Consider the following 22,629-nt stretch of genomic DNA (forward strand, 5'->3'; position numbering starts at 1 on the left):
TTACATATCAAAGCAGGCATTAAACAACCAGATCATTAATGTCAAAAATCAACAAAACATCTAATCTCTTAGCATGCTTCATGATAATCTCTAGTATTAGCCTTATCTAACAACTTAGACATTGGTATGATGCTAAGAAGCTTAAGATCTACCCTTACCCTCTCAGTATAAGAATAGCATAGAGCATATCTAACCCAGAAGAGATATTAAGCAATCAATCTTGACCAATCCAAAAAACCATAACCTTTATCCACCATAATCCATCCTCAAGATCCTAAGCCACTACTCACAATCACAAAAAATGATGAACAAAGTCATAAACCTAGAAATCAATGAAACTTGCATGATTAGAAAGATACGATGAAGATCTACAATATTGAAGAAGAAATCAAACTCAAATTCTTAATACTTTGAAAGTTATGGAACCAACAAGTATCAAAGATTTCTTTAAAAATAAACAAAAGTGGCTAAAAAATCTAAGCAATAAAAAGCAAAAAGGAATAATTCCCAAAATGGGTAAAATACTAGGTCTAGGATTGTACTCTAAAAAGTCTCTCCCTTTGGTGGCTGCAGGGTACAAGACCTTTTATAGGAAAAGGAAGGGAAGTCCTAAAAATGCTAAAAGACAAAATAAGTGGGTGGCTCGGTCAACTCGACCAGGTGCTCGGTCGAGTGCCGGTCGAGTGGCCTCTTCTTCTGCTTCTCCCATCCGGTCGAGTCCTTCTCCGCACACGGCCGAGTGCTGGGTCGAGTGGGTGGTCGAGTGGACTTCCGGACCTTGATTCTTCAGTTCCAAATCCCTTGTTTCCTTCTCTTGACAGCTCCAATCTTCTTCAGCATCACTTCCATGCTCCTTAGGATCCAAAATCACTTGTTTATGCAAGAAACTATGCAAATGCAATGCAAATCTACTATAATGCATAAACAGTTGTAAAACTATGCAATAATGGACAAATGAGATAGAAAATCATGCAAAAGATGTGAATATACTAAAGGAAAACAGGGCAAAATATATGAACATCAGAGTTTATAAGGGATATCTAATAAGAGAAAAAAAAACAGGAAGAAACGAAATGATTACGGAAAGAAATTGAGTGAGAGAGAGATAAAGGAGAAAAGCGAACGATAGGAGGATGACGACGAAGAAAAGAAGAAGGAGGAGATTTCTGAGTGAGTTTATTTGAAAGTTGTGGAGGTGAAAATCAATGGAAAGGTTGCAAGTCCATTGCATCAAGCTTCAGAGTGCGGAATATCCATTGAATCAAGTAGATTAGTCTTGTCGGAAACTAAAATTGCTTCTGCAAAAGTGTAAGATCGATGAACATGTACGTTTACTAAGGTTTATTTCAAAATTGCTATGTTTGTTCCTATTGTTATATATTTCAATATTTGTGAGGCTAATAAAAAATCTGAATACTTTGATGATATTTTTTTTGAAAGAAGTGTGAAAGCACCGTGACCATTGACAAACAGAGAAACTATTTTTGCATTTTTACGTATTTGAATACTTCAAAGACGGTTTAGTCATCATCCTACTTATCTCGGTAAAACAAAGTTAGATTTGTTTTCTTATGCATCACAATCCAGTTTCTTATCTCGGTAAAACAAAGTTAGATTTGTTTTCTTATGCATCATCCTAACTACAAACTATAATTTGTTTGTCAATCTTGATTTGTTAAATTCTGTTTATTTTAGTGGAGGTTATTGGTTTGAGATTTGAATTAAATTTTAAAGATTTTAAATGTTATGTTAGAATCTGTTGTTATTAGATCAAGATTTTGTTAAACTCTGTTAATTTTAGTGTTATTAGTTTGTGATTTGTAAAAGTCATTTAAAATCTTAACAAATTTGTGTTATTGGATTCAGACTTTATAAAGTCATTAAAAGTTTTGTGTTATTCAATTAAAACAAAATAATCTAGGATTGTTAATGAGTTCAATTATTATGATATTGGTTCATGATTTTAGACACTTTCTTTACAAAATAAAGTCATGAAATGTATCACAAAAATAAAGGGATTGTTTGGAGCACTTTACAAAATTTTAGAAAACTAATCAACAAAACTCTATAGCAATCTTTAACAATTTTTCACTAATTCACTTAAATGATTTTGTTGAACTCTTCAAATTTTTTCATAAATTAGAATCCAATACCACCCCCTTTTAGAGCAATTCCAATAGTGCTTCCAATCTTGCTTCAACCTCTATATTTGGTGTAAAACCATCCTCAATGGTGCTCTATTTGAAGCAATACTGTTCATTTCTCTATTTTTTAAAGCAACACTTTTTTATTTACAAAATACTCCTCCAATTTTTACATCTTATCATTTTATACCTAAACAAAATTATATAATGAATTTTTATTATAACATAAATATTTATTGAAAATAATAATCATTAAACTATTTTAATTTTAAAATACAACAACATTTATTAAATTAAAAATACAATGACATCACAAATGATAAACTCAAAATACATAATTAGCATCAAATACTTAATAATATATTTAAAATTTCAATTAAACTTGCATCATAATTGTATTAGATATTTATAAAAATAAACTAAGTGGGTTGAATTTGTAAAATTTAAAATTATAGGTCTATAGTAGAAGTTAAAATAAATCATTTAACAAAATATATCTAAACTAATTGTTTTAAAGTTAAAAGTAGAGCTAACTATTGGAGTATACCTATGGTCTATTTCAAGAGAACTCTATTTTTAGAGCAAAAAATAGAGCAAATAACTGGAGTTTCTCTAAGACATAATTTTTTAAATTTAAAGACATCAAAAAAAATAATTAATATTTATTTTTTGTTTATTATTTATGTGTTATTTGTTTTTTGTTTAATATTTGTTTATATTAGTTTTTTGAATATAAGATACTAGAGAAGTCATTTTTTTCTGTGTTCAAAAGAAAGGTACAAAATTTGGGAAATCTAGAGTTGACTACGCTTGGCCAAGGAACAAAAGTTTGACTGGAAGGTAGTCAAAATAAAAGTTTGTGTTATTGACTTTTTGATAAATCTACCACACTTGGCAAATTCTCTATAGTAATTAAGTACATTCAGTTTTGGTAAAAAAACTGAAATCAGTTGACTACAAAATTAGTTGACTAATTTAGATAATCAATAAGACGATGATACAATATACGTGACTATAAATAAAGGAGATTTCACATATTGTGTACTTTACTAAGACAACTAAACAAGAGCAAATGATTCATAAAATTGTTGTCTAAGACAAAACAAACGTTGAAGTCACCAACAGTTATATTCTTCATATTCATGTTCTCTTTCTTTACTCTACAGCAATGTAATGTATAAAGTATTTTCATAAATATATAGCAAACCTCTCTTTGTTTTCTTTTATTGTGTTAACGATTTGTAGTTTCAAATGTGTAGGCATGCACGTGGATGTTAGAGAAATAGATAGCGTGGTTTCCAAATACGAAATTGTGTTCCTGCCCAATGCGGCGAAGGTGGTTTTTTCAAACGGAATTGTTGGTGTTGTTTTCATGCTCAAAATATTTGTTTCTATACCAAAAAAGCATGCGATTCCAGCCCCCATTGTCCTCCGTTAAAGTTTTAATCTTTTAGAAAATTAATGTGTAAAAAAAAAAATCAATACATCAAAAAAAGGAAAAATAAATTAGTATGGTTAAAAACTAAATTATTGCATTTCAAAACTCAAAAATATAAATTATACTTAGTTCTTATTGTTATTATTATCACATAGAAATTGCTTATCTTGTCGTTTTATTATTGATTTTGTTATATGGATATGAATTTGTTTCATAATCTTTGAAAAGGTTGTTCACGTCATGTTAGACCATCATCATCCCTCATCTTTATTCTTTAAGGGGAGATGTCTTCAAACAAAAAAAAAGTGAAAAAAAAAAATATTAATTATATTGTTTTGGTGTCTTGGAACATTTAATACATTAACACATTTAAGACATAATATCTTAAGTTGAAAGACATCAAAACAAGTTAATTAATATTATTTTTTGCTTATTATTTTCTTAATTTGGAGATATTTTCTCTTAAGGATGAGGGATAAAGATGCTCTTAATCTATAATAATAAAGATTTATCGGTATAATAGTATATACTTAACCTTTTTAAGATGAAGACCAATATTTGCAAGACGATTTTTTAAAAAAATGTAAATATGATAATACATAAATAAACAAGTTAAAGAAATTGTCTCTTTTTCTATGTTCATATCATAACTTAAAATCTCTACCAGAAAAAAAAAATCAAAACTTATTAAAACATATATTGTAAATATCATAACTTAAGGGTATTAATTTAGCACTTATTAACCTTAGATTATGGCCAGAAGAAAGTTACACAATTTGGAAAAATCTAGAGTCGTTGAATACACTTCGCCAAGGAACACTAAAGTTATTACTCGAAGGAAGTCAAACTAAAAGTAAGTACCGTTGACTACTAAAATCACTAGACGACACGACAATTCTGTAAAACAAATTGGGGCATTCTCAAAAATACCCCTTTTTCCATGTCCCTTTTTTAAAATACTCCTTCAACAATTACGAAACTATCCATGTTTTGCTGACCATTTTCAAAACTATCTATTTTATGTATAAAATGACCAAATTACCTTTTTTTAGCGACAACAATAATGTACAGTCAGCAAAATCGAAAAAAATCCCGCCAAAAATTGACAAAAAAATCCCGCCAAAATTACGAAATTATATTTTCCCGCCAAAATTTTTGAAAGAAAAACCTTTTAAAAACCTTGTAAACGCTTTTAAAAATCTTTTAAAAAGCTTTTCAATGCTTTTACAAGAATTTTAAAAGCGTTTACAAGGTTTTTAAAAGGGTTTTAAAAGGTTTTTAAAAAGGTTTTAATAGGTTTTTAAAAAGTTTTAAAGGGTTTTTAAAAAGTTTTTATAAGGCTTTCAGAAATCGTATTAAAACCTTTTAAAAGCCTTATAAATACTTTTAAATCGTTTAAAACCTTTTAAAAAACTTTGAAAAACCTTTTAAAAACATTGTAAATTTTTTTGGCAGGAATTTTTTTTTGTCAAAAGTTTTTTGGAGGAAAATATTTTTTGGCGGGAAAATTTTTCTTTTTATTTTATTGACTAAAATATTTTTCATGTAAAGGTAAAATAGTCATTAAAAATTAAAGGAGTGCATAAATGAATATGACAAAAAAGGGGTATTTTTAAAAATGTATTTTTAACAAATTTTGTTTGGTTGAGATCTGTTAGTGGGGGTGAATTGTGACATCCCGGTTTCAGAGACTTGCGGAGAGATTTAAAAGAATTGATTTTGCCACCTATGTCACCAAAGTGCAATTATCTTTTCGGTCAAGGGTCATGAGAGAACTCCACAGTTAAGCGTGCTTGAGCTGGAGTAGTCTCAGGATAGGTGACCTTCCGGGAAGTGACTGTCGAAACTGTACGAGTGAGGACAAAACACAGGAAAATATCATGTGGTGATTTGTAGGGACGATAACAAGTATTTAAAGCCTCTCGGACATAGCAAACCGACCATGGGCCTAGTTTTGTATAATGGCACTTGATGGGCTTGACTTATCCCCTTGAAGAAGAATTACAATAGCCCAATATTGTTCATATATTTGTATTATGAAAATTTGTAATTTATAAACTATAAGAAGAATAAGAAGTGAGATTGCCAGAAAAAAAAACAATTGTGGCTTCGGGCTCAACGTGTATTTTTATTGTATACTAATAATGTGTAGGCATTGTAGTACTTGATTGTATATATCCAACGAAAACAAATTCGTAAGTGTTGGTCATACGAAAAACGATAGATATAACATATTTCTAAATGATGTGACTAGAGCGTTCATTGGTTTGGATTTGAACCCTAGACGATTAGGACATGAAAGAGAGCAACTAATCTATAGAACACTCGTATTGGAATGATGACTCGGAGATTGAAATTTTATAGTCTCTCTTATCAACCACTTAAAACGAATGTTGATCTACACACTAACATATCATCAAAATATTATTTACCTTATGACCGCTATGCATGTCGACACTCCCCAATCAAGAGTGATTTGTTAAGTATAACACTATCAATTTGATTTCCCATATAAAAAGACGAATCATGTAAGAAAGAATCACTTTTACATTTGAGATATGTACGTCGACTATGCATATATGCAACGTAATTCGTCGATCGAAATGATTGTACGTAAAGGTTTTTAAGAGTGTTAAGTACTATTTAAAAACTAAGTGAAGACCTATTTCTAAAGGTCTTGCTACATTAAATAGAATTTGATATAGCGAAAAGTAAATACTAAATAACTATAGTTGTTCAAATTTATAATATTATCAAGTGAATTCCCGACTTCATCCTTGTGTATATCTAGTTTTAAGGGAATTGAAGATAAATTTGGACCAAATGAATTTAAGTAAATGAAACACACTATAGTTGCATGGCCATGTAGTTTCTTCTCGATTGCCTTAAGATGCGATTGGCTAAGTTATTTTTTTGGTCCACATTTGGTCCTCCACCAAATAAATGGGAACATTTATATTCTATACTCTCTTTCTACAATTTGTATGGAGTCCATATCAAGTACAAATTCTTTTACTTTTGGCTGTAAATGATAAATACATTGTTTGATCAAGATTGTTATTAGATAATATTATTATAATGACTAAAATATTAGTTTATAAGGCATCTCATTGCTTTTTTTCCAGAACACGATCAATTTATATCGTACACACATGTTGTTTTCTTTTCTAAATTAGAATATTTGATGTAACAACACTAAATTATCACTAGCAATATAGATAATATTCGACATCATCAAGTACTAATTTCCTATGAAACTTCAAAGACACTTCGGACCGTACGAGAAATCACAAATTAAAAGAATTCATTCATAGGATTCATATGTATAGTCTTATATACACGGTTAATTCTTCTAAGAAAATCAAAAGTTGTAATGCAATATTTTCATATTTGTTGTGTATAATGTGACAACGTTTCAAAAGAGAATAAACAATGCTTATTCCAATTCTTCGCGTAGATATATATATATGAGATATGCATGCAGTACATATTCCGATTTGTAGTACTTTTTTGAAAACAATTTATCTTAGAGAAATTACAAAGAAAATAACAAAGAGACTTTTTGCTAAAAATATAGAAAGAGACATTAAAATTCTGTATTCTCTAAAAGTCCAAACAACAAAAGGGTTTTAGAAAATCATTAGGGTTTTACTGTTTCAGTCTTAAGAGACTTGTAAGTACTCTCTCTCTTTTGTCTTTGGTCGTCTCAAATTTGGTAACCAGTCGAGCTGACCACATCCAAAACCTATACTCATACAGCCACGTGGAAGCCACGTGAGACTCGGTGTTCGAAACTGTCATCACATGCCACGAGGGGGAAAATAATGCATACTGATGATTTTTTCATTGCCATCATTGTTCTAAAACTTGCCTGATAATAGGGGCGAGAAACGTCGGTGTCGAAATAAATATGGGACAAAAATATAGGAGGAGGCTATAATAATTTTTTGTTTTTGTTTTGGACGTTTTGGTGGAAGACTATAATAATGTTTTTAGAAAGGAAGATTTATACAATTTCGCATTTGTTCTTTTTAATTTTTTTGCAACTAATTTTGAAAATCAGAAGCTCTCTCATTTTTTTTTCTTTTTCTTTTTTTTTTTTTTTTGACTAGAAGGCAGAACGATATGTGTGAATCTTACAAGAGAACCATTAATTTGTCTTTATGCTTTTAAAAATAAAAGTTGCTTCAATATCAATCATTCCCAGCTGACAAAAACAGTACCCAAAATGTAATTTAACTTGATTTTGTTTATATCGTTTCAATACAGGAAAGATATGTTATACTAAGCATTATGTATGAATCATATATGTTTTCTTTTATATATGAATCATATATGATTGTGTAAGCTAATATGGATACATGACATAAAACTAACAATCGTTTTGTAAAAATAAACATAACATATATGAGTCCACTTAATTCTACTATATTGTTACCATGCCATCATTCATATTCAGTCTGATATTTTTATATCAGTAATCTATATATACATTTTTGGAGACATCCCCTATATAACAAAACAGAAGTACACAACATTCTTTTGTAGATTATATAATTTTAATAGATTGGTTACAAATAAGTTATACATTAATGATAGATATTAGTTACAAATAGGTTATACCAAAAATCTTAAAGAGAATATTCTAAAGAATCATATCATCTAACTTACCATATTAATTTCATTTATTAAATTATTCATTAAATAAAATCTTTTGATATCTAACTTAACATATTAATCTATCATTATACTTCACTTTTTATTTTTATATATGAGTCTATTTTGTGAAACAAATAAATTATCATATTATTTATTATAATTAAAAATAGTTTTATTTCCGGATATACCATAAGTTAAATTTTAAAAACAAATATAAATTCTTCAATCTATAAAATATTCAAGCTTTAGTAATATTATTCTTTAAATATAAAATCAATTGAATTAAAAATTTTACAGAGTAACGGGTCAAAATTTGAATATTTAAATTCAAATTTACAAAATTATGTCTTATAATGACATTCAAGTCATGATGTAGAATATACATTGTTGAAATAACTTCACATATATAACCTAATACAACATATTAAAATTTTATTTTAAATATAAAATATACAAAATTTCGTATATATAAAATTTAACCAGTGTTATAGCACAGATAATTATCTAGAGTCATTAACAATATAAAACTTACAAAATAAATGTCTTTTTTCAAGCCATCATATTTAGCATATGATTTTATTGCATAATGTTTTATCCAAATTATTTTTTAAAAACAATCACATAAATTATATTTTATATAAAAATTAAAATATAAATAAAATGAATTTCAACCCGTGCTCTAGCACGGGTCTTAATCTAGTTTATAAAATAAATCTTGAAGTTGGCACTTATTTACAAACATGCCATTAGCATTAAATAATTAATTTAATAAATAAATTAACTCTACTTATATTCGATTTTTTATAAAAACTAAATGTTTTAAAAGTTAACAACATAATTGTAAATATATACATATTTTATATCTTTAGTTTTTAAGGAGGTGAGTGAAGACCTATTGTTCTTTAAAAATTTGAAAAACTGATTTGATAAAAAGTGACTTTTAGCCTCACATACTATATTTTACTTTCACGGGTTTCGTATGATGAGTTTTTGCGGATTAAAAATCTTTGAACATGTTGTGTGATCCGCCTAGCATGGCGGGTTTGGACTATAGAACCAACACTAAACTATTAGTTTATTTCATATACTATAGATTTGTAGTCATAGTTTAGAAAATTAACTTATAAATTATTTAATATATGAATTACAAAATATTACACATACTACAACACATTCTTAATATTCCAAAAAAAAAATTGTATAGACATGAAAATATACACTAACATACTATATATGTATATATCTCTGTTTAATTATAGAAAACAAAACCAAATGTTTTAAAATTTTATATTCTATCTAATAATAAATTTAATTTAATTAGGTTATAAACTGTATATAACGTAAGAAGAAAAAATATATTCTAAACAAAATTATAAATTAATTAGATAAAATTTAATTAATTGAGAATTTGAAAAATAAATTAATTAAAAATTATTATTTAAAATATAATAATTTATAATTTAGTTCTTCGGTGTACCGCGGGTGAAAACCTAGTTTATATTATATACAGAAATATTAACACTAAAAAGTACAATATTTAACAAGAAAAAGTGAATAAATTCTTTAACAAGTTTCCAAAAAAAAACTTTTCATGGGTTGCTTCATTATCAATCATGGTATCTTATTTTCCTTATGGTGAATCTGATTTTTTCTTTTCAAAAAAAAGCATCTTACCATCTACTAACACATTTCAATTAAAATATGATATTGTAACTTCTTTTCACCTTTACATTCTAGAGATTTAACTTAAGCATTGTTAGATTTTCCACAACCATGGCGTAAAGAACTTTGATGAAAAGAGAACCAACTACAAAACAACAAACATTTCCCCACTATGATCGACATATTAAAATATAATTTTTATCTTATACAGTTTGACAAAAAAAAATCTTATACTAAAATATTCGGCCTAACTAATGTGAATACGTCAAATCATTTGGTTACAGTAAGTTAAAAAAAAAAAAGTTTGATGTCCTTAATTAATCGTGATCTTCACTTTCTATATATCAGTCATCTGTTTCATTTATCTGAGGATGTAAATGTGTGACAAAAATATTCCACGTGAATTAAGTTTTCTTCTAAACATTCCGTTATGGTTTAGATGTTAATGTTTCTTCTAAGCATTCTTCGTCAAATGGTTAAAATAGTATACCAAATCTAATATATACGTAATTTTATTTATTCTTATTGCAAAGATTGAATCGAAATATGATGATGCAATAGTATTAAGAAAGTCAAATCATACACAATACAATAGCCTACTTTTATACCATTTCAAGGAACAATATTAATATATCCTAATCATTTTCAGAACATATATCATGTAATCAAATTGTTACTTTAAATTCATTAATTATCGAGGTGAACAAAAAAACAAAAACATTAGGGTAAATAGTTTTATAGTAGATTTAGTTTATGGTTTACATATTTTGATATTTTTTATCAGAACCAAACTATACGAGTCATTAGCTAAGGGCTTCGTTTCATTCATTATTCAAGATTTTGCTAGATATGTCGTCAGTTGCTTCTATTCTCGAACTTCTAGTGGGAAAAAAAAATCAACCTAACCATCTAATGATTCTGTCGTAAGGAATATTATTTATAGGTCTCACGGGTCAAAAATATACTTTGACTCGTTGAAAAACTATAGGGACTTCATATTAGTCAATCAAACTGCCCTACTCTCCTACTCTTTTAGGTTAACATATCTATATTGAACTCATTTTCGAGAAAAGAAAAAAATGGCTTCTATTTGATGGATTAAAGAATACTTATATCTTAAGAAAACTGTAACAATTGCCTAGTGCATATAAATATACAGTAGAAATTTATTTTGGTAAAAAAATGATAATAATTTTTCGTTCAATTTTTAAAAGTGATATAGTACCATTTTTTATTATTATTATCAGTAAATGCTCTTTTAATTCTTCTGTCGGAAGGAAATGAAAGCACCTAATTATGGGGAAGAAAATTAAAGAGCAAACTAACATTAACTTTTTGTCGTGTGGTTCGTAAAAAAAGAAGAGTTTGAAAAGGCTTAAACCGTTGTTTAATTCACAGGCTATATATACCTACCCAACAAAAAAACAAAACATTAGTGATTGATTTAATTTTTTTGGCTTTATAACAAAAGGTTTCCCACGTTGTAGGACAATCACGAGGATTTTCCTTACGATTTTTGACCCTACTCGTCATTAACTACATAAACCTAATCGCGTTAGACACACACACACACAAACATTATTGAATCTAATTCATCACATGTTTCAAAACCTATGTATTTAGGCAAAATATTAATGCCATGTTTGATTGAAGAAATGATTTCAAGATATATCGGGAAAATCTCACTATACTAATTGATTTCTATTGTTATTTCCTGAACTCTAGTTGATATAAAGAAAATATTCCATTCGTTTCATAAAGAGTCTCTTTTTTAAGTTAGATTTTTGTTTTACAAATAGTGTCATGTTGTATATTCAACACACTAAATTTAGGTCTCAAATAGTTCTTCAGACAAAAAAAAAATCATTTACGAGTTTTTGAATGAAGTGAGAAAAGTTTTATCTTTCTTTGTGTGGACATGTGTTTTCATTCGAGGATTGTTTAAACAACAACATAGAGGGAGATTCCTCAATTAAAGCTAACAAAAACAAGGATACAAAGATAGATAATAGCAATCGATATTATAGTCTTGAGAGCTAAAAACCAAATATTAGCTAGTATTTTGGAATCTGTGAGGTCAAGAAGTATCGATATATTTTCCATGAGCAAGTCAATGGATGAGAATATGGTTACTGTCTTGGGTTGAAGATGGAGCAGCGTTGAAAAGACCAAAGGTGAAAATCTCATTGGAGTTAGAAAGTCTACACAAAGTAGGGCTTTGCCAAGGGTTTGAGCAAGGTTTAAAGGGCTCTCCTTATCAACAACTAGATTGGTGGTTGCAGTTTTATGCTTGGTTGGCCTTTTTTTGAAGAGTTTGAGGTAACCGCTACTCCTTGGAGTTGAGATCATAATGCCACAATTCTTCAAACATATATGAGAGGACTTCAAGAAGTTGATAAGGGGCGATTTAGAGGGCTCACTAAACAGGAGATGGAGGGAGCATGCTGATGGAACACCAGTAATCACCACTCCACAGGATCATAATGCTGAGTTCCTTTAATTCATCTCCTTCAAATGGGTCTTTCCTAGGTGACTCTAATAACAGGTTTTTCAACGGACACTTGTACCAGGCTAGTAATAGTGTGACTTAAAGTTCAAATGCAGTCTTCGAACAAATGATATCATTAAGTGACACACTAGTTGACTAGGATGGAGAAGTCTGGAGTTCAGACCAAACCTTGATAGAAGCTGATGCTAAACGAGTCGGTCCCTGACTTTGATACAAAGTAATTTACAAGGTTTATACACAGGGGAGATGTGGAAAGAAATCTAAGGAAGCTTCGGTAATCACCTCTCCTTGGAGAGGGGATCATAATACCGGTCTTCCTCAGGCTTTGAGTAACTGGTCAAAAGTTGAAAGGGAGCAAAAAATAGGTGATTCAGGTACCATATGAGACGGATAGAGCAGAATCGAGAAGCTTCGGTAACCATAGTTACAATGAATTGAGGTCATAATGCGGATCTTCTTCAATTGTTGGCATTCCTGATCTTTTTAAACGCAGAGTTGGCAAAACTATTTCGTAACAACAAAGCAACAAAGGTTGATTCTTTTCCAATTACAGTATTCGGACAATTGGTTCCAAGGATCGACACAATGATAAGCTACGTGTGGACAAAATGGGCTTTGGAACAGACCTGAGATGATGAAGAACACTATCAGAGTCGCAATGCTTCGTTTGAAGCTTGCTCAGCTCCAGCGTCATCACAGAGCTCTTGTCCAAACTCATTCAAGCAAAATACTTGGTGAGTGGATAGGAATCCGAGGAGCAAGGAGGTGTAGAAACTGACTTCGAAGTGAGCAGGTAGGATCGACGAAAGACAAAGCTAAAAGGACGTTCATAGATCTCAGATTTGACATCGAGTGGCTGGGGACTCGAGAGAAGCAACTCGCTAAGAAGATCCCCCGGTTGAGATGGGAGGGGGAGAGGAAGATGAAGCTAAAGCATTGTCGGAGTAGCAAATTGAGAAATTGATGAACCTCTAGTGAATTCAACACAAAACCATAATCACAACAGTAGACAACACAATGGAGAAAAGCAGAGAAAGAGATAAGAGTGAGGAACCAAAATCCCAGCGGTGCCGATCGGATTTGTCGCTCGCCAGGAAACGATGCATCAAGGATTGTGCTAGAAAGAGCCTCAACGAAAATCTAAAGATAGAAAAACATTAATTAAGTGGGAAAAGTTAAAAGACGTTTAACTTCGAAGTGATGAACTACTGAAACACACAAATGCGTGACGAAGAAAAATAATACAAAAGTACAAACCCAAAATCATCATTAAACCAGTTTATCATGCACTCAACATTGGATTTTAGTTGTTTAAGGTGCTGTTCGTTTGGTGAACCAGACACAAATGCATGTTATCGTTCATTTAGTGATAATTAAAAAATAAACTGGATTAGGTATCTGAAAACTCATCCAAAAAAACTGAATATCTGGATGAGTTTTTTTGGAGAGTTTGGATGAGGTAAACTCATCTATAATTGGTAAAAATAAAAAATACCCATATTTTAATTAAATAATTACAAAATATTTTTTTCAATTCTAATATACATACAACCCTAAAATCTCAATTTTTCACCCACCAACCCGCAAAATCTCATTTTCTCGCTAAAACCGCAAAATCTTGTTTTTCCACCAAAACCGCAAAATTACGTTTTCCCGCCATAACCGTAAAATTACGTTTTCCCGCCAAAAATATAAAACTACAAAATTATGTTCTTATGCCAAAACCGCAAAATTACGTTTTCCTGCCAAAACTGCAAAATCTCGTTTTCCCACCAAAACCGCAAAATCTCGTTTTCCTGCCAAAAAACGCAAAAACAAGAAAACTCGTTTTTCCACCAAAACCGCAAAATCTCATTTTCCCACGAAAACTGCAAAATCTCGTTTTCTTGCCAAAAACGTAAAACAGGAAAACTCGTTTTCCCGCCAAAACCACAAAAAACACGTTTTCTCACCAAAATCGCAAAAATCTCGTTTTCCTGCCAAAAACGCAAAAAACAAAAACTCGTTTTCCCGCCAAAACCGCAAAATTATGTTTTCCGCCAAATTCGCAAAAAAAAAATTTCCCGCCAAAAACATAAATAATGCAAAATTATGTTTTTATGCCATAACCGCAAAATTATGTTTTTTCCGCCGAAGCCGGAAAATTTTGTTTTCCCGCCAAAAACTCAAAATCTCGTTTTCTGCCAAACTCGCAAAATTATGTTTTCCTGCCAAAACCGCAAAATCGCGTTTTTCCGCCAAAACTACAAAATTATGTTTTTAGACTAAAAACGCAAAATCTCGTTTTTGTATCAAAAACGCAAAATCTCGTTTTTAAATGATTATTTAAATTTACTATGAAAATAAGCTAAAACATGAATAAATTAAAACCACTAAAAGATATTCAACATAAAATAAAGGATTTTTTAGTTTTTTACATATATTGTATCCAGATACAAATATCAAATTACAAAACAAACATAATTGCATCAAGATAAAATTTATGGACACATAAACCAATAACACAAACTAACGTCATCTAAATGTTGCATCCAAATATTGTGTGTTGATATTATATCCAAATATTATATTTAGTTCACCAAACTAACATGGCGTAAATGGGAATCTCTCTGTACGCGTAACCAAACTTTTTTTCTTAACAAAATAAAACATTGGGTTTTAGATACATGTGAATTATCACTGTATGGTATGGTATGATCATACACATGTGTGTTGTAATGTATGGTATTTACTTGAGTTTTTGTTTTATTGTATTTAGTGCATGCATTTTTCAAACATGAAGATTTGAATGTGTGACTATGAACCTCAATGAGTCAATCCTACTAGAAATTTTCATATACGATGGTGGATATAAAGACGACCAAAAAGAAAGTCTCATAAATCGTGCCGACATTACGTGAACCAAAATCACTGATGCGTCTATAACTCGTTTTTGTAGTCCCGTTGAAAATTTGAAATTATGAAAACTTTTATTGTTTTTATTTGTGCTATGTAATCACATGAGAAAGAGAATCAACCCGGGATATTCCATCCGTAACAACTATACTTACAAAATGTTAAAAGAGCTTTATGTTATTGTTGGTAGATCAATTTTTTTTAAAGATGTGTTTTTGAATATTAATGTGTTAAAGACTCTTAAGCTTGTTATTGGTTTATTAAAGACTCTTAAGTTTTAGTATATTAATGTGTTATTGGTTTGATGATTGTTATTTCCTTCAAGAAAAAATATCTTCTTCATCAAAAAGCTTGGTTAATTATCATTGACGTTAATTATACCATTCTATTAAATTTAGTATTGAAATATGATTTATTTCAAAATACCATAGTATATATTAATTAGGTTTTAAAATTTATTATAACAAACCTAAAAATTGGACAATTTTTTTTACATATAAAAAAACTTTAAATGTCAACTTAATGGAAGATTTAACTGGAAAAAGTCTCTATCTGGTATCTAATATTGGACCCGTTAATAATGTGCAATGTATATAATGTGGGGTACTGAATCCCAAGAAAAATCTAGATAACATATTTAATCAGAAAAATAATAATCTGTAGTGGAATAGACCAGCATGGTTCAATCTGGTCGTTAATAATACGAACAATCCAAAACATCTCCTCCTAAAATCTAAATTAATGACAAAAATACGTTGTTAACCGTCAACAATAGCTTTGGTTCTACTACCAATCCTATACGGTTCATATCTTTTAAGCCCGAATAGTCGAGTTAGTCGAACTCGATGATCTTACATGGACAGAAATAAAAATCAGCTCCAATTTAGTTTGAAGAAGGTATAAAACCGGTTTAGGCCAACTGATTCCAAGACAGTCTCAGTGTTTCTCTTAACCAGAAAACCAAATCGGTTATTATGTGCCGAACTAAACCGAATCAGAAACCAAAATTCTTAATAATTTCGCCGATCAGTTTATTATTCCTAAAAAAAAATCGATAAACCGGTTATTCCCTAATGCCCATTACCACCAAAACTTATTGCCTTCCCCACAGAAAAAATCTTAAAAACTAACAAACATATTTTTGGACCCTACACCACTCTTAGCATGTGACAACTTAACCAACTTTGATTTAAGCAGTTAACGTTAACAACCCCACCTGAACTAGGAAGACAACCCGTAGCAAACAAACGCTGTTAACGATTTTCCGGTCTCTTTTATAATGCAAATAATCATATATATATTTCTATAGTAATTTCCTTTTAATCAAAAATGTTGGATAACCTTAATTTAAAAAAAAAACCAAAATAAATCACAAAATACCAAAATTTGAAAAGTGAACTTTTGCATGTTTCTGATGTATAACTAACAGGTCTGATCCTTCTATCAGAATGTTAACCTTTAACCCTTCTATCATACATGTAAAGCTCTTTCTTTAGGACACATGTTATTCAAGATTGTCTCTTACTCTAATGAAAGGCAGGTACAAAAACTCTCCATTGGCCCTTGCAATATTTTGGCCACAATTTATTCAATTTCTTTCCAAAAATACTTTTCTATAGTGTAAGTTCGTAATATCTTTTACCATTTGTGAAAATTTCTCTAATATAAAATAAAATTACGATTAGTTCTCCATCAGTTAGATCGGAAAACTTAATATAGAATTATTTTGGTAAAAAGCCAATCAACAGAATAAAAATTAAAAATTTATTTCATGGTAATTTTTCTATTTGAAATCTTCCATGTTTTGTTATTTCTTCCTACAATGATATGGCTAGTGGTATTAATAACGTTAACTCAAAATACGACGTGAGGAAGGCACCAAACAAAATATCAACTAGGAATCATGAAAGATGCATTCCTATGGGCTTAAATCGAAGCAGAACAAAAAAAAGATTGTAATGATTTTAAATTTCTAATTTGGCGGAAAGGTTTGAGAATTTATACTTGGCATTCTATTCTAGCGAACGAAAATAAAAGTTTAGTCAAATAATTAGAATTCCCAAAGGAAAATATATATTCGTGTACGAATGTGTATTTATTATAAACCATGATTTTTTAATAAGGCTAAGGACCCTTGGTATCTTTATTCATATTTCAATGCTTTTATTTTCCTCGGCTCTCATTCCTATTGTAGAAAAAGTGTTTATTCTTTTCTTTTTTATTTTTGTCAAAAACAAAACCGTTCCTAGGTACATATACCCCCATTATCACATGTGCATTCTCACAAATGTACAAAAATCATAAATATATATAGGCACAAATCTTTTTGTTAAAAATATTTACATCCTGTATATAAGTATCTCAACTAAGATATCAATATAAATTAAATTACCAGTAAGTTTAGCTAGCCTGAAGGAATAACCTATTGATGTCATTTTAAATTTTGAAATTAACTTTTACAATTTGGCTAAAACTCATAAATCATAAATTTAAAAGTATGATATTTTCTCTTAATTTGTGAGAAATGAAAAATGTTAACACCATTGGAGAAAGAATATATATCAATTATCAAAAAGTTAGACCATCTCCAATGGTTTTTTCTATTTTTTTCCTCTATAATAGATGTGAGTTTTACTCCAACCCACCTCTATTCTCACCTCTAAAATAAAGATCCTCTATTTATAGAGGAACTCTTTGTAGGAAAAATATAGTTGCTCTATAAATAGAAGAAAAAATAGCAATCTCAGAATAGAGGTGCGTTGCAATAAAATTCATCCCTATTATATAAAATCTTTATTAGAGGAAAAAATAAAGGGCTATGGTCTTAGTAAACCGGAGCAGAACAAAAACGAGAATGGGGCCACCGAAAGACGGACGAGTAATAAAGTGTCGCGACACACATGAAAAACCCACCACGTGAAGTTCTCTTATTGGTCTGTCTTCTTCAAAATCCTAATAGTAATAGTAAATCAAAGTCAAAACACAACAAAGACATAACGCGTGCCAGTGTGTCCGACCGAGTCGAAGAGATTGTGTGTGTGTTTTTTTTTTGTTTTTTTCACATTTTAGAGAGCGTCAGTCAAAGTCGCTCGCTAGCTAGTAGCTAGATTCGGTTTCTTCACGTGGAAACATGCTATTGGTTCACATAGCTTCTATAATGTTTATATGTTGTTGTGTTCAGGTTAAATAATCTAAGTTTCTCCCCATGCACAAAAATATTAAAGACGGTTAATCAAAATGAAGAGAATATAGCATGGAAATCTAGTGAGTCTTTGCAAGTAAACTTCCAACTTTATGGTGCAAACTTCCAACTTTATGGCTATTTAGCAAAATCCAATTCAAAATGAAAACAGTAAACTTATGATTGGTTTTGAGGACTAGAATAAAGAGATGGACATATACTCTACGATGAGAAAATAAAGCTTTTTTTTCTTATTAGAAAGAAGAAAAAAAAATTATACTCTGGCCCCTTAAATATTCTGTCAAATGTCATTTTATTTTCTTTAATTTATTTGCTTGGCCCATATCTGGATTCCTGAAATGAACACACCATAATTTTCATGCCCATTTTTGTCCTTCCATTAACACTAGTCACCAAACACCAAACGTACCTTGCTTCCTTTTATATGCGTGTGTCTCTACTCTCTATATATCACTCTCACCTTCACCCCTAAATGCTAAGAGAGCGGACATCACACCATTGTCATTGATCTCATCAAGTAGAAATCTCCAACAAACCAGATTGCGTTTGCCCTTCTTCTTCTTCTTCGTCTTTCTCATTAGAATCTTCTATTTCCTGTCATAAAAAAAGAAAGAAAGAAAAAATGATGATTTCCACCGCAAAAGCTCAATGTTTGCCACTCAAATTCTGCCTCATGTCTCAAGATTTTTGATTCCACACACTACTCCGTTCCGTGTTTTACGCCTTTTCTTCACCATTGTTTTGCTTCTTGCTTTGAAACCATATTGGTTTTGCAGTGTTAATGGCGCACTAAGTCTGCCTAAAGCCGTTAACCTTTCCTTACCAAATTTATTATTTTCTCACCCCAAAAAAAAAAAAAAAAGATAACAAAATGGGTCAGAGGAGCAAGTTGCCATAAAGGTCCCAACAGAAGAAGAAAAGAGAAGTTTCCCCGTGTCAAATTGTCACAAGCTTCATCACTATTTATAACTACCTTACCAAGAAGAGAAGCCTAAAAAGCCATAACAGTTTCTTTTTTTCCAAAGAGATCATCGAAAAAGATGTCGATCTCTCGTACTCGAAATTTCTTCGAAAGATTCTGCGTGGAGGAGTACAATATTGACACCATCAAACAGAGTAGTTTCCTCTCAGCTGATCTCTTACCATCTCTCGGAGCCAGAATTAACCAATCTACAAAGCTCCGTAAACACATAATCTCACCTTTTAATCCACGTTATAGGTAATTCACTCATTTCTAGACTCTTTTTAAAAGTATTTAACTACTCTGTTTTAATATGCTCTGTTTTTTAATCCTCTGTTTTGTTGAAACAGAGCTTGGCAGATGTGGCTAGTCTTTCTAGTTATTTACTCAGCCTGGATTTGCCCATTTCAGTTTGCTTTCATCACCTACAAAAAAGACGCCATCTTCATCATCGACAACATTGTTAATGGCTTCTTCGCCATTGATATTATTCTCACCTTCTTCGTCGCTTATCTCGATAGCCACTCCTATCTCCTAGTTGACAATCCTAAGAAAATAGCAATAAGGTGAGGACCAAATGTTAATTTTGAAACCCCTCAAGTGAATCAGAACCTCAAAATATGTTTTGAAAAATTGTAACATTTTTAGGTACCTTTCGACATGGTTTGCTTTCGATGTGTGTTCCACCGCACCATTTCAGCCACTGAGCCTTTTGTTTAACTACAACGGAAGCGAACTAGGATTCAGAATTCTCAGCATGCTCAGGTTATGGCGTCTCCGACGAGTTAGCTCGCTATTTGCAAGGTTTGTTTAACACAATACTAACTACGAGACCATACTCTTCTTAGGGTTTAATCAAGAAAGTGCTTACTCCATCTAACTAACTCTTTTCTCTGCTTTAGGCTTGAGAAAGATATCCGTTTCAACTATTTCTGGATACGATGCACAAAACTTACTTCGGTTAGTTCCAAAACAGAGCAAAACTAATCTCATGCATTTATCATAAAGCAAAACAGAGTAGACCCTATTTGTCTTTAAAAATGGACACCATATTAAAAGCTAGTGACTTACACGTGCTTGTTATTCTCAGGTCACTTTGTTCGCTGTCCATTGTGCTGGATGTTTCAACTACCTGATTGCAGATAGATATCCTAATCCAAGAAAGACTTGGATTGGAGCTGTGTATCCTGATTTCAAATCAGCAAGTCTCTGGAATAGATACGTGACTGCTCTTTACTGGTCAATCACGACATTAACCACCACTGGATACGGAGACTTGCATGCTGAGAATCCAAGAGAAATGCTTTTCGACATTTTCTTTATGCTGTTCAACCTCGGTTTGACAGCTTACCTCATTGGAAATATGACCAACCTCGTCGTTCATTGGACTAGCCGAACCAGAACCTTTGTAAGTTTTGATCACTTTGCTATGTTCATTTCGAATAATAGATAGGGTAATAACGTGGCGTATACTCAAGTTTGTAAGTTTGTGTTTAATCAGAGGGATACAGTGAGAGCTGCTTCAGAGTTTGCTTCAAGAAACCAACTCCCACATGACATACAAGACCAAATGTTATCACACATTTGCCTGAAGTTCAAAACAGAGGGATTGAAACAACAAGAGACCTTAAACAATCTACCAAAAGCTATCCGCTCAAGTATTGCAAACTACCTCTTCTTCCCAATTGTTCAAAACATTTACCTCTTTCATGGAGTTTCACGTAACTTCCTCTTTCAACTGGTAAAATTTTATTAAACTCTCTTTACTTTTTGTAATATTCAATATCAAAGAGGTGATCAACTCCATGTTACCTTTCCATGTTCTAGGTTTCAGATATAGATGCTGAGTATTTCCCACCTAAAGAAGATATTATTCTACAAAACGAAGCGCCTACAGATCTTTACATTATGGTGTCAGGAGCAGTGGTGAGTTGATTATATCAGTTAATTCGTTAAAAATTGTAATTAAGCGCGGAGGAAGATTTGTAACATTGTGTTAATTGTGCAGGACTTCACGGTCTACGCAGATGGACATGATCAGGTCCAAGGGAAAGCAGTTATTGGAGATTCCTTTGGAGAGATTGGTGTTTTATGCTATAGACCACAACCATTCACGGTGAGAACGACCGAGCTATCTCAAATTCTACGGATAAGCAGAACATCGTTGATGAGTGCGATGCACGCTCATGCTGAAGACGGAAGGATTATAATGAACAATCTATTCATGGTATGTGAGTTTTAAAATAAAATATGCTTGTTGGAAATGTTTTATGTAGTTCAAAAAAATATTTGAACTGATGGTTTGGTTATATAAAAAACATGCAGAAACTTAGAGGACAACAGTCAATAGCAATAGATGATACGAATAGTGGTCAAGAAAACAGATATTCCAAAACAGTGGGATGGGAAGAGTGGAGAGATTCAAGAAAAGATGGTTACGGTTTAGATGTTACGAGTCCGACTTCCGACAAGGCTCTAATGGATGCAATTCACAAGGGAGATACTGAATTGGTTAAGAAGATACTTAAAGAACAAAAGTCAGAGAGTGTCAAAGTGGACAGATCAAATAGTGAAACCGCTGGAAGAAGTTACGCTAACGGTTCGCCGAAAAAAGATCTGTATTGCAGCTCAAGCAACCAAATCATCAAGCCAAGTAAAAGAGAAGATAAGAGAGTTACAATCCACACGATGTCACAGCGCAAGAATGGGAAGTTGATACTCTTACCATCATCCATAGAAGAGCTTCTAAGACTTGCGAGTGAAAAGTTTGGAGGCTGCAGCTTCACAAAGATCACTAATGCGGACAATGCCGAGATTGATGATTTAAATGTGATTTGGGATGGTGATCATTTGTACTTTTCACCAAATTGAGTTTGAAAACTCGACTTCATTTATAGAGCATGTATATGTGCAGGTGATGTATTATTACTCGGATTCATAGAAAAGTTAGATTATCAAACGCAGAGTCTACAAAACTAACATTGATTAGTAACTAATGAAAATTCTATGCAGAGTCATCTGAATGTGATGAACCGATTATGATTGAACTAGCTCGACATGGTTATCAAGAAACCTAGATGGTTTCAAAGTCGTTTAAGAGGCATAAGCCTGAGTTTTCTTTGAGAATAAAGTTTGTCGGTATACTAGTATTTTTGAAGT

General features: G+C 31.2%; 1 protein-coding gene across 1 annotated transcript; it reads left to right on the forward strand.

Annotated features, from left to right (window-relative positions):
- Nucleotides 1-18,830: 18,830 nt before the first annotated feature.
- Nucleotides 18,831-22,429, forward strand: LOC104724759 (potassium channel KAT1). The gene is made up of 9 exons (XM_010443306.3): nt 18,831-19,728; nt 19,821-20,036; nt 20,119-20,274; nt 20,373-20,430; nt 20,561-20,878; nt 20,972-21,211; nt 21,298-21,396; nt 21,479-21,697; nt 21,796-22,429. The coding sequence occupies exons 1-9, from the start codon at nt 19,550-19,552 to the stop codon at nt 22,339-22,341; spliced, it is 2,031 nt and encodes a 676-aa protein (XP_010441608.2). The 5' UTR covers nt 18,831-19,549; the 3' UTR covers nt 22,342-22,429.
- The last annotated feature ends 200 nt before the right edge of the window (nt 22,430-22,629 follow it).

The sequence above is a fragment of the Camelina sativa genome, chromosome 11 (genome assembly GCF_030686135.1).
Source record: "Camelina sativa cultivar CO46 ecotype springtype chromosome 11, ASM3068613v1".
NCBI classification, from domain to species: Eukaryota; Viridiplantae; Streptophyta; class Magnoliopsida; order Brassicales; family Brassicaceae; genus Camelina; species Camelina sativa.